The 13,077-nt window shown below is 39.6% G+C and overlaps 2 protein-coding genes across 3 annotated transcripts in view; one reads left to right on the top strand and one right to left on the bottom strand.

Annotated features, from left to right (window-relative positions):
• grsf1 (G-rich RNA sequence binding factor 1) lies at positions 1 to 6,101 on the bottom strand. 2 transcript variants are annotated; one of them, XM_056375800.1, is made up of 10 exons: positions 5,676 to 6,101; positions 4,354 to 4,498; positions 3,964 to 4,119; positions 2,948 to 3,082; positions 2,339 to 2,477; positions 2,043 to 2,176; positions 1,555 to 1,640; positions 1,340 to 1,475; positions 446 to 497; positions 1 to 120 (listed from the first exon to the last, which is right to left on the bottom strand). In XM_056375800.1, the coding sequence occupies exons 1-10, from the start codon at positions 5,913 to 5,915 to the stop codon at positions 117 to 119; spliced, it is 1,227 nt and encodes a 408-aa protein (XP_056231775.1). In that variant the 5' UTR covers positions 5,916 to 6,101; the 3' UTR covers positions 1 to 116. The 2 variants fall into 2 exon arrangements, with proteins under 2 accessions (XP_056231775.1, XP_056231776.1); XM_056375801.1 differs by having other exon boundaries at positions 5,691 to 6,099.
• Positions 6,102 to 9,411: 3,310 nt separating this feature from the next.
• mapk1 (mitogen-activated protein kinase 1) overlaps positions 9,412 to 13,077 on the top strand; it is a 32,074-nt gene continuing 28,408 nt past the window's right edge. The window contains exon 1 of the mRNA XM_056376013.1: positions 9,412 to 10,277. Coding sequence (XP_056231988.1) covers positions 10,132 to 10,277 — 146 coding nt within the window. The 5' untranslated portion in view covers positions 9,412 to 10,131. The remainder of the gene's footprint in view (positions 10,278 to 13,077) is intronic.

The raw sequence follows: 13,077 nt of genomic DNA, 5'->3' as shown, positions 1-13,077 counted from the left end.
TTGTTCCTTTGACACCAGGAATGTTTATTGATTGAGATTCACATCAGACTGGAAAATAAATGCAATAGTGTGTGTGTGTGTGTGTGTGTGTGTGCTTGGCATCCGAGTGTCAGCATTCACCTGCCAGAGAAAGTACAACAGGTTAAATCACATGTGGAGGGGAGGTTTTAAAACCAAATCTAATTTTACAAAAGAAAAGCGGCACAGAGACAAAAGTGTGATATTATTTTGTTCCATAAAAAGATGGAATTTCTCACTTCGGTGTTACAGTGGTCCGGCTCAGAGAAACCAGTTCACCCACTTAGAGAGGTAGAACTCTGTCTCTTTGTCTAACTTCCTTATACATGTGTATAAATTAACCTCAAAACTGTGGGTCTGTGGAGTGTTTTTCTTTTGTAAGAAGCCAAAACGTTTAAATCTGTGGATCTTATTCCGTGTTTCTCACCTTCTGTCAGAGTCTGATAAAGAGTTCAGGAACAACTCGACGAATCTTTCTCCTGAAAAATAGAGAAGGGTCCGACGTTGAGTCAAATTCTCACAGCAGTGATTATTATTTACTGTTTATATTACATATTATATAAGTATATTTTATATACTATTTACATACTGTCTCATATTATAATATTGACTTCAGCTGATATTCAATAATAATGAATTTCGGGATATTTTTGCACAATTAACACCTGAAACATAAAATACAATAATAGAATTATAAATATAATAATTGGTTTCTGATATAACACAGACCAGAAACACTTTTATTATTAGTATTATAGGAGACCATGACCCTGCTCCAGAGATCTGTTGACAGTAAATCTGAAGCATACGATCCATACTTTTGTTAAATGTCTCTTTGATTTTCAGTTTCAGCTACAAATGAAAATATACAGTTCAGTATTAACCATCCGGACTGCATACCTCAACCCAGGCTGCACAATCTTTTCAATATGTCAAAAGTTTATAATCTGAAACTGAACCTGCATCTGATTAGACATAATACAAAAATATATATCTGTGGTGAGTGTATAACCCCGGTCAAGAATATTCAAGCTTTGTATGAGGATAAATACCAAATGACTCAGTAATGGCCACCTGGGTTTAGCCTTTTCTCTCTCTCATGTTGTTGTAGATATGCCAGCTGTAGACAAGATGCCATCAAATTTTAGATCCTTCAGAGTTTGTATGTGCACCTGTCATTTACCTGACAAAAACTACACAGGAGTGAAAGCCTTACATCCTTGGCAGTAGTACTGATGACGATATTAGAGCATCAGATAATAATTTCTGTTTTAAAACACATCAGCTGGTCCTGGTGTTCAAGTCTCTCCAACAGTCTCACCTATGTACATTCGGTCTTTGGACATGGCGGCCACGGCGTCCTGGTGGCAGCTGAAGTAAACCTCTGCCTCGCCGCTCGGCTTCCCGTCGGGACCACATTCAATCAGGATCTTGGACACGACTAGAGGAGAGAAGAACTGCAGCAGAAAAACAAACATTAGAAAAATCTCAACAGCACAATCAGCATCTCACTGTGTTCATTATCTTTATCTTTACCTTCACAATGTCTTCTCCGGACACCTGGAAGGGAAGCCCTCTCATGTGGACGTAGTGAGGCAGCACGGCTGAGCTCTGACGGTATCCTGATGGAGCAGACACGTCCGTTTTTAGAGGCAGGAGACACAGACAGCAAAAATGATCTCCTCGCTTTACCACTGTGTACTCAACTAGTTTATGTATCATTTGGACTTTAATCTCCATTTAAAAATATCATCCCATCAGTTTGTTTTTTTCCAAAATTTCACAGAAAATTACTCTCAAGGAATAAATCAGTTTAAACCAACAGTAAATTGTTGTGTTTTGTGTCACAAGAAGACACTGATCTCCACAGTAAACTGAAAAATTGGGAAAAGAGTAAATGAGCTACTGATAAAGCACCAAAGTCCCTCCTAATAAATAAAGAGTTAAACCACATTTATCCCTCAATTTTTTTTTAAAGTAATAAACACCATGTGATTTTATAATGAGCTCTAAAATCCCCTCACCAGTTTTGGGGTTGGTCTGTGGGGCGGAGGCGGTCCTGTCCGCTGGATGAGTGCTGGTCTGAGGAGAAGCTGAACTCGTCCTCCTCCAACTAGAGAGAATCTCACTGCTACTGCTGCGAAACACCTCAATGTATCTGCAGATATCACAAACAGCACGGGAAGAGCAGCAAATGAACAAATATGGCCGCAAAGAGAAGAAGCACACGGTAAAAAACTGTTTAAAGAAATCAGTTACTTCTGCTTCTATGCTGATGGGATTATGAAGCTGGTACAGGCCTGTGTCTGCAGTATCCTACCGGTTTCCTATGACCTCTCTGTCTCTCTGCAGAGCTTGACTGGCTGATTCCTGCGAGGAGAACTGCACAAAGCCATCCCCACTCTTTCTTCCTCTGTGGTCTTTGATGAGGGTGATCCCGTTCTTCATTATATCCAAACCTGCAAATTAAAGCAAGATTCTGCGCTTTAGTCTTCTCGTTAAAATATCTCTAAAGCTCGCTGTGACTCATTTTAAAAAAAGGGTTTTTAGTAACTTGTAGTGGCCAAAGGGAAAGATTTACAGAAGTATCAATACAACTTTTCTTCCCCTATGGTAACTTGAAAGTAAAACAAACCATAAAGTGGTATTTTTACAACAGACACTCAATCTGGCAGACATTAAAAAAAAAAAGAAGAAAAAAAGATTTTAAGGTAGACCAGCAGGCTGAGCAGTCAATTAATAAAATCTGTCCTTTTGTGGTCGTCTGTCGTCTGTGTGCCACTTTAATAATTGTACAATTTTGTGTGTAATGGTTTAATTAATGCGTTAAAAACCTAAATGTTTCAACTAACTAAAAAAAAAAGATTATCTTTTTAACATCCAGTGTTTCCACCGGATCTGCAGGTGGGAGAAGTCTGAGGCCGTGTACCTGAGAAAAACTGGGCGATGTCGGCCTCAGTGCAGCTGAAGGGGAGACCTCGGAGCCGCACCACGCAGTCATCAGCTGGAGCCTGGAGGGCGTTCCTCAGGATGGTTTCAGCGTCGCTGTTCGTCACCTCATACACTGCAAACACACACACACACACACACACACACACGCGCGCGCGCACACACACACACACACACACACACACACACACACACACACACACACACACACACACACACACACGACATGTGCATTTGGTTTCATAGTTTCAATAGTAATACTTGTCATTGTTTTAAATGGTGTTTGTGTGTTAGAAGATTGTTGGATTGGTGACCTTCTGTCATTTAACCTTTTAAAATACTTTAGCCTCGGTGGTGCTGCTTCACGTGTGTTTTGGTCTGTACCAGACTGAGTCTTCACACAACCTTGACAAATTATACGTGAACGCAAACCTCAAAGTCTCATGATTCTATTCCTGCAGAGTATTTTATGATCCACGTATCAATGCAACAGCTGTCCGCACAGTTGGTGGTTGGTTTATGCCAAAAAAAAAAAAAAAAAAAACGTAACATGTCCACCATGTTTTTTGCTTCCGTATCTTTGGTTCAGCGTCTCTAACACTTATTCTGATCATTTGTTACCTTTCAAAAGGAGAGCAGGGTTTTGACTCTAACCAAACCAGAGAAGCTTTTTATTTTGGGTACATTATTTTCAAGCCTGTGCACAAAAAAGGAGGTGTCTGTTAAGGGGTTAATGAAACAAAACTAAATGTTTGTCATCTTAAAATTACATGGTTAATAAAAGCTTTAACACAAACAAAAAGCCACAGGCCCGAGATTTGTAAACTCATTCAGGAGATTTCTAAAAGGTACCTGTGAACCCAGTGTTTCTGCATTTAAATCTGAAGCTGAACCACGGTCTGAAAGGTTTGTGACGTCAGATCCAGGACTGCTTCCCTCCAGGCTCTACAAGCAGATGTATTGAGCCGTATATAAGAGTTTCACAAAGTGACGAACCTTCAACGTATCGTGGGCCGAGGTACTGTCTGTGCTTCTCTAGAGCTTTGCCAACATCCTCCTCGTGCTCCATCTCGATGAAGGCCCGCCCGGACGGCCTTCCCAGTTTGTCCACGGTGAGGTGGATCCCCTTCACCCCGTCACGGATCCTGCACTCTGCACTCACAGCACATCGGATGAGGACAAATTATGAATTTCAATGCACAGCGCACGTGACACCAGAGCTTTTGACTTAGCATAAACATTTTTGTTGATGATTGACAATTAAGATATATTACAGTTGAACAATAAATGGATGAAACTGCCATTTTGCCCATCAATCTACACTGTTTTTCACCAGCTGCCATATCAGTTGGGCTTTACATCGTGAGTGAAAATACAAAGTCTCACCGGAGAAGAACTGCAGCAGGTCCTGAGCCGAGCACGACCACGGGAGACCTTTCACCTTTATGATGAACACCTCCTTCTTCTCTGGCTCTGACTCAGCCTGGTAGGCCGGCAGCGGTGGGTACTCGTCCTCACAGGGACCTCCTGCCTGGAAGACAAGGTGTGAAATACAAACATTCACAAACCTGCTGAAGCTTCCACTGGCTGTTTAACGCTGGTCTGACAAACTGAAATCAGACGCAGCTGTGTTGTTGTTGTTGCACTTTATTGGGAACACCTGCTTATTCATGCATTTATCTAGTCAGCCAAATCTTGTGTCAGCGGTCAAATCCCGCAGATACAGGTGGAGGAGCTGCAGTTAACAGTAACATCAAACATCAGAAACATCCAGTGAGCAGCAGATCTGTGGACAGAAACACCTTGCTGATGGGAGAGGTCAGAGGTCAATGACCAGACTGATTGGAGCTGACCGGCAACAGTAACTCAGATAACCACTTTTTACAACTGTGGTGAGCGGAAAAGCTTCTCAGAATCAATGACATGTAGAGAACAGAAATCTGAGGCTGCAGTGGCTCAGCAAAACTGGACAGTTGAAGTCTGTAAAATGCGGCCTGGTCTGATGAATTCGGATTTCTGCTGGACGGGTCAGAATTTGGCATCAAGAGTATGAAAAAAAAAGAGTATGAACCTATAAAACCAACTACAATCTACAATCCGGGCTGGTGGTGGTGGTGCAATGGTGTGGCGAATGTTTCCTTGGCCCACTTTGGGCCCTTAATACCAATCAATCACAGTACTGTTGCTGACCACGGGCATCCCTTTATGGCCACAGTTCACCATCTTCTAATGGCCGCTTCCATCCTAACGCTCCATGTCACAAAGCAAAAGACGTCTCAAACTGGTTTCATGAACATGACAGTGAGCTCAGTGAACTTCAGTGGCCTCCACAGTCGCCAGATCTGGGTCCAGTAGAACACCTTTGGGGATGTGGTAGAACCGGAGATTGGCAGCATGAACGGGCAGCTGGCAAGTCTGCTGAAAGGAGTCTCAAAGGAAAAGAATTGAGGCTGTTTCAGAGCAAAGGGAGAACTATCCAGTATTAGTGTGGTGTTCCTTATAAAGTGCTCAGTGAGTGTTTATTTTGTATTTATGATCTAAGATCTTGACGTGACTAATAACTTAAATTATCAAATAAATATAATGGAGTAGAAAGTAAAATATTTCAATCTGAAATGTAGTGAAGCAGATGTTTAAAGTAGCATTAAATACAAATATTCAAGTAAATACTAAAGTCCCGCCCCCCTGTTTGACAGCACCTGGCTCACCTGTCTGAGACTCACCTTGGTACAGAGGGTGAGCTTGCTGGTTCTGACCGCGGACTGAAGCTGCCAGAGTCTCTGCACACAGCTCGTCCGGCACGTCGATGTCCATGTTCGCTGCTGAATGAAGCCGCACCTGGATGACAACACGCCGCCTCTTGTTGTGACACCGGCCGGTAATGTTAGCTGCCTGACTGCAACACACCGTTGAGTTAAAAACAATAGAGACTTACTGTGACCGGACATATTGGCTAAGCTAACGCATCAGAGCGGAAGTGTTTGAAACGAGAAAACGCAGATATCCGAGCGGTTAGAAGTTTATTTTTCTCTGAATTGAGTCAATTTGTTTCACTGGCTTCCAGTTTAGCATGAGGTTAGAAGCTGACTGACTCACGTGGGTCAGTCAAGGTCGTAGTTTTGACGTAATTTTAGCATCCGTATGCTTTTGACATCCGGTTTTTATTTTTTTTTCAAAATAAAAGTCGAAACATCAAACAATGACAAACTTAAATCTTGATCACCAAACAAAGCTAATAAATACTGTTTTTCTTAATTTTTTTTTGTAAAATCACAAAAACACTATTTCTACCATTTAAGTTTTTTGTTTTTTTTTAAATGTTACATTTATTGATTTTATCCTGTAATAAACAACATTGGCCTTACACAGTTGTCCAAATATTCCCAAAATAAAATAGATAAAAAAGAACTGAAGGAAAACTAAAATATTAAAGTAAACTTTATTAGTATGATACAGAAATGAACAAAAATGTGTAACTCAAGGAACACTTACTACCTGTTAAATATATCTCATGATCTTCATCAGCCCATTAGGGTCACTCAGGTATTATAAAAGATGTCTTTTTTTTTTTAAGTTATGAAAATTATGTAACAAGTGAGTAAAAGTACATTTAAAAAAAGCTTGTTTTTTTGTCTACTTCTTTTAGCTTTTACAGATGGAATAAAACAATACTTTTGTCAACAGTCAGGCACAAATGTACCAGTTGAACTAAAAAATAAAGTAGTTAAGTAAATAAATAAACTATAATGGCAGGTCTGCTATTGTTAACTCATACACAACCACTTTTAAAAAACATGCAAGCAAAACAGTGTTTAAATGCCTCAGATTGTATCAGTTGGTAGACTTAATCACTTCTTACATTATTATTATTATTATACTATTATAATGTAATACAATATTATTAGCAGCAGTAGTAGTTGTAGTAGTAGTAGTGGTGGTAGTAATTATACTTCATTTTATTATTTTATTTTTGTCTCTTTAAAGGTCGAAGGCTACACAGGATGTGATGGTGGTGCAGACTTTTGCAAACTTGACAATAATTTTCTCCCTCAAGTACTTCCCCCCTCTCGCTCCCTCTCTTTTAATGTTTCACGTACACTGCCATCTAGAGGTCAGGATGGCATAAAAATCCTCGTTATATCTTGTGTGTCATATCAATGGAACAATTTTCATTCCTCCAACTCATCCAGTCACTCTGAGGGACTTTAATTCAGGTTTTGAGGCAGTAACAGCACAGAGATGTTTATCAGGAAAAACTCATTTAGATGGTGCTGAGCACTCTGAATCTGCACGTCGTGCCCCATCACACGTGTGCTATTACACACCAAACTCCCTGGAAGACTAAAACTGTCCATTTGTAAGTTAGTTTTGGTTTCAGCTGCAGCAGGAGACAGTTTAATTAGTTCTGATTCTGAATAGATAAGATTAAATGAAATTTTAATCATGTCCATGGGGAAAATGTGTGATTACAACAGGACAAAACAGGATGTTTTCCAGAAAGGAATATGACATTCATACCTATATTATGTTCAGTGCTTCTGCAGGGGGAATGTGATGTGACTGTGGACTGTTGTATATTATTAAAATTTATATATTTGGTAAAACATACAACTCATTATTTATAGGAGACTTTGTCATAGCCTGATTACAAAGACATGCTGAATGGTCTTTTATTCACACAAGAACAATCACCATGAAAAATCTCTCCGCTAATGTTAGGTCTGCAACTAACGAGTATTTTCATTAACAATTCATCTGCCAATTGTTTTCTTAATTAATCATTTTGTCAGTAACATGTCAGGAAATTGGGAAAAATATCCATCATGATTCCTCAGAGCCCAAGATTAGACACTCAGGGGTCTGACCAACAGCCCAAAAACCAAAGTTTTTGAGTTTACAGTGATATAAAACAGAGCAAAGCTTATATGTTAATTGAGTTTGTCATCAAGTAACTTGTTTTATCTGATGAGCAACCAAAACCCAAATGTATTCAATTCACAATGATAAACTAACATAAAGAAAATACAATACTAAGTAAAGTGACTTAGGTGATTCATTAATCATCAATTACCTGTGGCTCAGCAGGTAGAACAGGTCGTCCACTAGTCACAGGGCTGGTGGTTGAACTCCAGCTGCTCCTCTCCACACATCGAAGTGATACTCCAAGATACTGAGCTGTAACTTGTCAGACCAGTGTCTTGCATGGTAGCTCACTGCCACTGGTGTGTAAGTATAGGTGTTACCTTTTTTCTTTTTCTTTTTTGTCTGTAGACAGGTAGAGCCCAGCGCTTAGACTGAAACACAAACAGGAGACATATGGTTAAACTAAATTACAAAGTATTTTATTAATAATAAAATCATCAAAAGAAACACAAAGAAATAAATGATAAAAGTCAGTAGTGGAGGGAGTGGCTGAGTAGAAATGTTCTGTGTGGATGTTGTGCTGTAAAAACAAAGAAAAGGAAAGAAAAACCACAATGCAGAATGGTGTAGGATGGTGTAGGATGAGGAGATGTTGCTGCTGCTCTGGCTTACATGCATTGGGGACACCGGACCCAGGCGTGTCCCATGCCACTGATTAAACTCCTAATTGGTCTGCAGCCTTGGAGACGCAAAGCATAGAAACATTGGAGGAAACCAAGCAGAGGGACTGTCACAGGACCAAGCAGTTAACTCACAAGACTCAGTGTTGGGCCTCTTTGTTTTCTTAGAACACAAAATCACACCTCTCTCATTACATCCACCAAATTCTTGACTATTGCAGCACCTGCTCAGGGGTTGGTATCTTCACAGGACGGAGGTCTCTCACCCCTTCTTTTGAACTTCCTCTAAGTCAAAGAAGTGTCGATATCTGCTGCAGACGGAGGTTTTATTATATATATTTACTCCAGAACTAGATCAGTTCATGCTCTCAGTGATGTGTTTGTATACTGGTGTTGTTGAGCTGCAGACACAAACACACACAGCAATGAGGTTTTTTGAGTATTTCTTCATTGCACTATGCAGCAACATTGGAAATCTAACTGTAACTATAACTGACATATTACACATATAAAATCATTATATTCATTAAATAATCATTAATCACATTCCTATATTGTTCCAGCTTCATTAGAAGTGAATGTTCAGATAGTTTCCAGATAAGTCATATGACCAAGCCTTAATTCCTCAGGGCACCTCAGCAGGTTAATCCGGCCATTGATGGTGGTAAATCCATAACCAGTGAAGGTGTTCTGCAAAATATAATGAGTATAATGGACCGTTTCTCGTTTTTGCTCTCAAACACCAAACATGGGAGCTGGTTAAAAACCCTTGTGATCTACGGCACTGTGCACTTTATATGTTTAGATTTTTATCCATCAATACCATCTAATCGGTCCTGTAATAAATTCTGCAGCATGACAGTGGGACCAAACATACACAGCCAGAGTCAAGAGGGACAATGAGTCCTGCAACCCTGATCTCAACATCATGGAGTCAGTTTGGGATCACATGAAAAGACAGGAGAGACTGAGACTGAGTCACAGAAAAACTGAAGTTCTCCAAGATGCTTGGAACAACCCACCTGAAGAATACTGGAAAAACTGTGTGCAGGTGTGCAGAGGAGAACTGGTGATTTGATTTGGGTTTTTTCTTATGTTTCCTGCATTTTGAGGTTAATAAATAAATAAAAACTAGCATTAATTCTCATCCTCACGTCACTTTTAGTGCCTAAAGTCTTTGCACAGTACTCTACTGCTGATGAGTCGAGGCATACCTGAATGCAACAGTGGCCATCCACAAAATAAGTAAATAAATAAAATAATACAATTTTTCAGAAAAGAAAAGAAAAAAGAAAAGAAAAGAAAAAAAGAGAAAACGGCAGATCACATGACCGCCTCCGTTATTTCCTGCAGCAGCTACCTCTCCGCTGCTCGCTCCTGCCTGCGACAGCACATCAGCGGTGTGGTCGCTCTGAACGCACGTCAACGGAAAGAAGAAACACTCCACACGTCGAGAAGGCCTCCGACACACTGTAAACCCTGTTGCAGTCATAGCGAAGACGGATATAAACACACATATATATTTTTTCTAATCCTAGCTGCTCGTTTTTTTTTTATTTGATAGTCTTGTAAAAAAAGAAGAAGAAAAAAAAAAAAAAAAAAAAAAAAGCCAGTCCTCATAATGGCGACAGCTGCGGTGTCTGCCCCTGCTGGCTGCGGCCCCAGCCCCGGGCCGGGAACGGAGCTCGTCCGCGGGCAGGCCTTCGACGTCGGGCCTCGGTACAGCAACCTCTCCTACATCGGGGAGGGAGCCTACGGGATGGTGTGGTAAGTTTACCCGAAGAGTCTGTTTACTTACCCAGATTTATTTTTTTACATACCGCCTGGAGTTTACCCCTCTCCGTTTAAGCCCGACACAACGTTAGCTAACTTAAATCCTTTTCCATTTAATACAACAAAACAACGTTATATTTTAGCTAGCAACAGTGTCATTACCTAAATGAAGTCTGAGGCAGTTAGTGAAGGAAGCAGATTGAATCACATTGAATTAACAGATTTTTTGTACATCGTAGTTGGTGGTTTTTTTTTGTGTGTGTTGCTGTACTTAACTTGGAAGTCTTTTTTATTTAGTTTCTTGCATCAATGGCGAACGTGTTTCTACATTAAAAACCATTTGCATCTTCTTTTAATTGGTTTTTTATGGCATCTTCGTGTCTAAAAACGCAAAATACAGCTTAAAAAAATGACCAACTCTACCATTTTTGTCAGTGATATTTCTACAACAGGCACTCAGCAGGGTGTGTGCAATCCTCCACTTAAAACTAACATTGATTTTACTTAACTTAATAGTCTCTTCTATCAAACTAGAGTAATAACCCTTCTTATACTTGACCATTAAGTATATAGGATTTCAGTTGCTGTCAGTACAGACTTACTACCACATCTCTTTTTCTTCATTATATCATCATGATAAAATGTCCATGTGTTAGCTGTGTACACTGTGCTTAGGTTTCTTTGGAGATATTTGCATGATGCAACTGAAAATGTGTTGCAGTAAGGTTTCCTTGTACATTTGCTATAGTAGCTGATGCTGATGGCTGGTTACATGCAGTATATGGAGGAATTTGTAGATGAGATCCACTCTGGAAGTAGTATTCTCTATCTAATGATATGCTATTAGGGGTGTAGTGGAGGATATACTCATCAAAACCCAATTTTTGCTCTGTTATTTGTGGTGTATATTTTGTATCCCCCTCTTCTGCGAGACTGTTGGCTTAATTGTGCTGAATTTGTAGTACACGTTCTGATTATTAACCCCAAATATGACAAACTTAATTCAATTTTAACTGCATCTCAGATTGCATTAAGTGAAATCCTACTCTCCTCCTTTTAAAAACACTAAATCGTGTTGTTCCTGTAGCTCGTGGTGATGTAGTTAACCTTAAATGTGCACACTCTACCGTATTACATAATATATTGTCCTTGTGTCAAACAACAGCGGTGTGGCTCTTTCTTCCTCTAATGTGAGAGGATCTGGGTTTTCCGAGAACACTGATTTGACTCATAACCTGCCTACATAGTACAGACACAGCAGGTTGTTTAGCATGTTTTTGTGTGCAAAATGGGGAAAACTTGCCAAACACACACAGCCACGGTTCTTTCTTGTACAATCTCCTATCAAACAAATGATTAGTACATGCTGTAGCTCAAGGCAAGCAGACCAGATAAAATACTGTTAACCATTAAGGCCCCAGTCTTGGAAGGGTGTTCAGCTGTAAGGAGTTGTCTGTGAGGCTGCTTTGGCTTTAAAATAGACAATAAGATGCTATTTTGACAGTTGATCAATCTTTGAAGTAAAACTACCAAATAGTTGTCTCTGGATTGTCGAATGTGAGTATTTGCGGATTTTTATCACTAGAAACTTAATAGGTTTGGGCTTTGTGAATAGACATAGCTAGACCAAATAAACAATTTGAAGGCATTACTATGCTCTCAAGTTACTTGTGATGGGCATTTGTAATTAGTTATTAATGGAATTTTTTATTTGTAATTATTATTTGCCATATTTACGGCTACATGAATCAATTATTAATCAAAACAACCTGCGGCTTAATCGATAGACAGCTGGCTGTCTTAATATGTGCTGAACGAATCATTATTTAATTTTGCTCAACTATTAATTCTATGGTCACACATTCTGAGTGCTTACATCTGTCACAAATCCGATTTTTGTGTTGTTTGCTAAACGCAGCAGATCATTTAGATTAATGTTTATATATGTGCACTAACTCTTTTAGAAACAGACAAATAACTAAACAAACTAGAGCTGAAATGACCAATCGATTAGTTTAGATTTGTTCATATCGCTGTGCTGTTTCTGCACTTCACCTCCCACCTGTTACGTTTTATTCCTCGAACTTTCTTTTAATGTAGTGTCAGTTTCTGTAAGCAGAGCTCTCTCTCACTCCCTCTCTCTTCGTTATCTGCTACCAATACTGGCCTTTGGGGGGTCGTTGCTTGCTACCCAGTGCTTTCTGCTTCTGGTTACTGCAAATGCATCTTCCAGTAATATGAAATGCATTAGCAGAAGACTTTTTTTGTTCCCCCTCAGATAAAGTTAATGGTTTGCTCTGCCCTTTGACAGTTTGTTTCAAGATCAGGCTTCTTTTGACGTTGACCCCCCCCCAACAGACCAGATGATGACTTAGTGGTGTCTCTGGTGCAAAATATTATCACTCATTATTATCATTTTTAATGGGCCGGATCGGAATACTACACATTTTAAAGGCATTTTCATACAAAGCGTGTTGTGAATGGTTTATTTCAACCATGGAATGTTTTAATCCATTTGTAGGATTCATCTGGGCAGGTGTGAGCAAACCCTCTCAGGTCACAGCAAAAAAAAAAACAAAAAACAAAAAAAACAACAAAACAAAACACTTGAGCTAATATGCTTTTAAATTTAAGTCTTGATTATCTTCTAAGGCAACGGTGATAGAGTGTATTAGAAGTTACAATGGCAACCAAATACAGGAAACAACCCAGAAACAAAATGATTTGTGAGTTTACAGTAAAGTATCTCTTCCTGGCATCAGGGATCATGAATTACAGCAACAAGCACAGACAG

The sequence above is a fragment of the Seriola aureovittata genome, chromosome 5, assembly GCF_021018895.1.
Source record: "Seriola aureovittata isolate HTS-2021-v1 ecotype China chromosome 5, ASM2101889v1, whole genome shotgun sequence".
NCBI classification, from domain to species: Eukaryota; Metazoa; Chordata; class Actinopteri; order Carangiformes; family Carangidae; genus Seriola; species Seriola aureovittata.
Note: the sequence above shows the minus strand (reverse complement) of the source record. Positions and strands in the feature narration are given on the sequence as shown.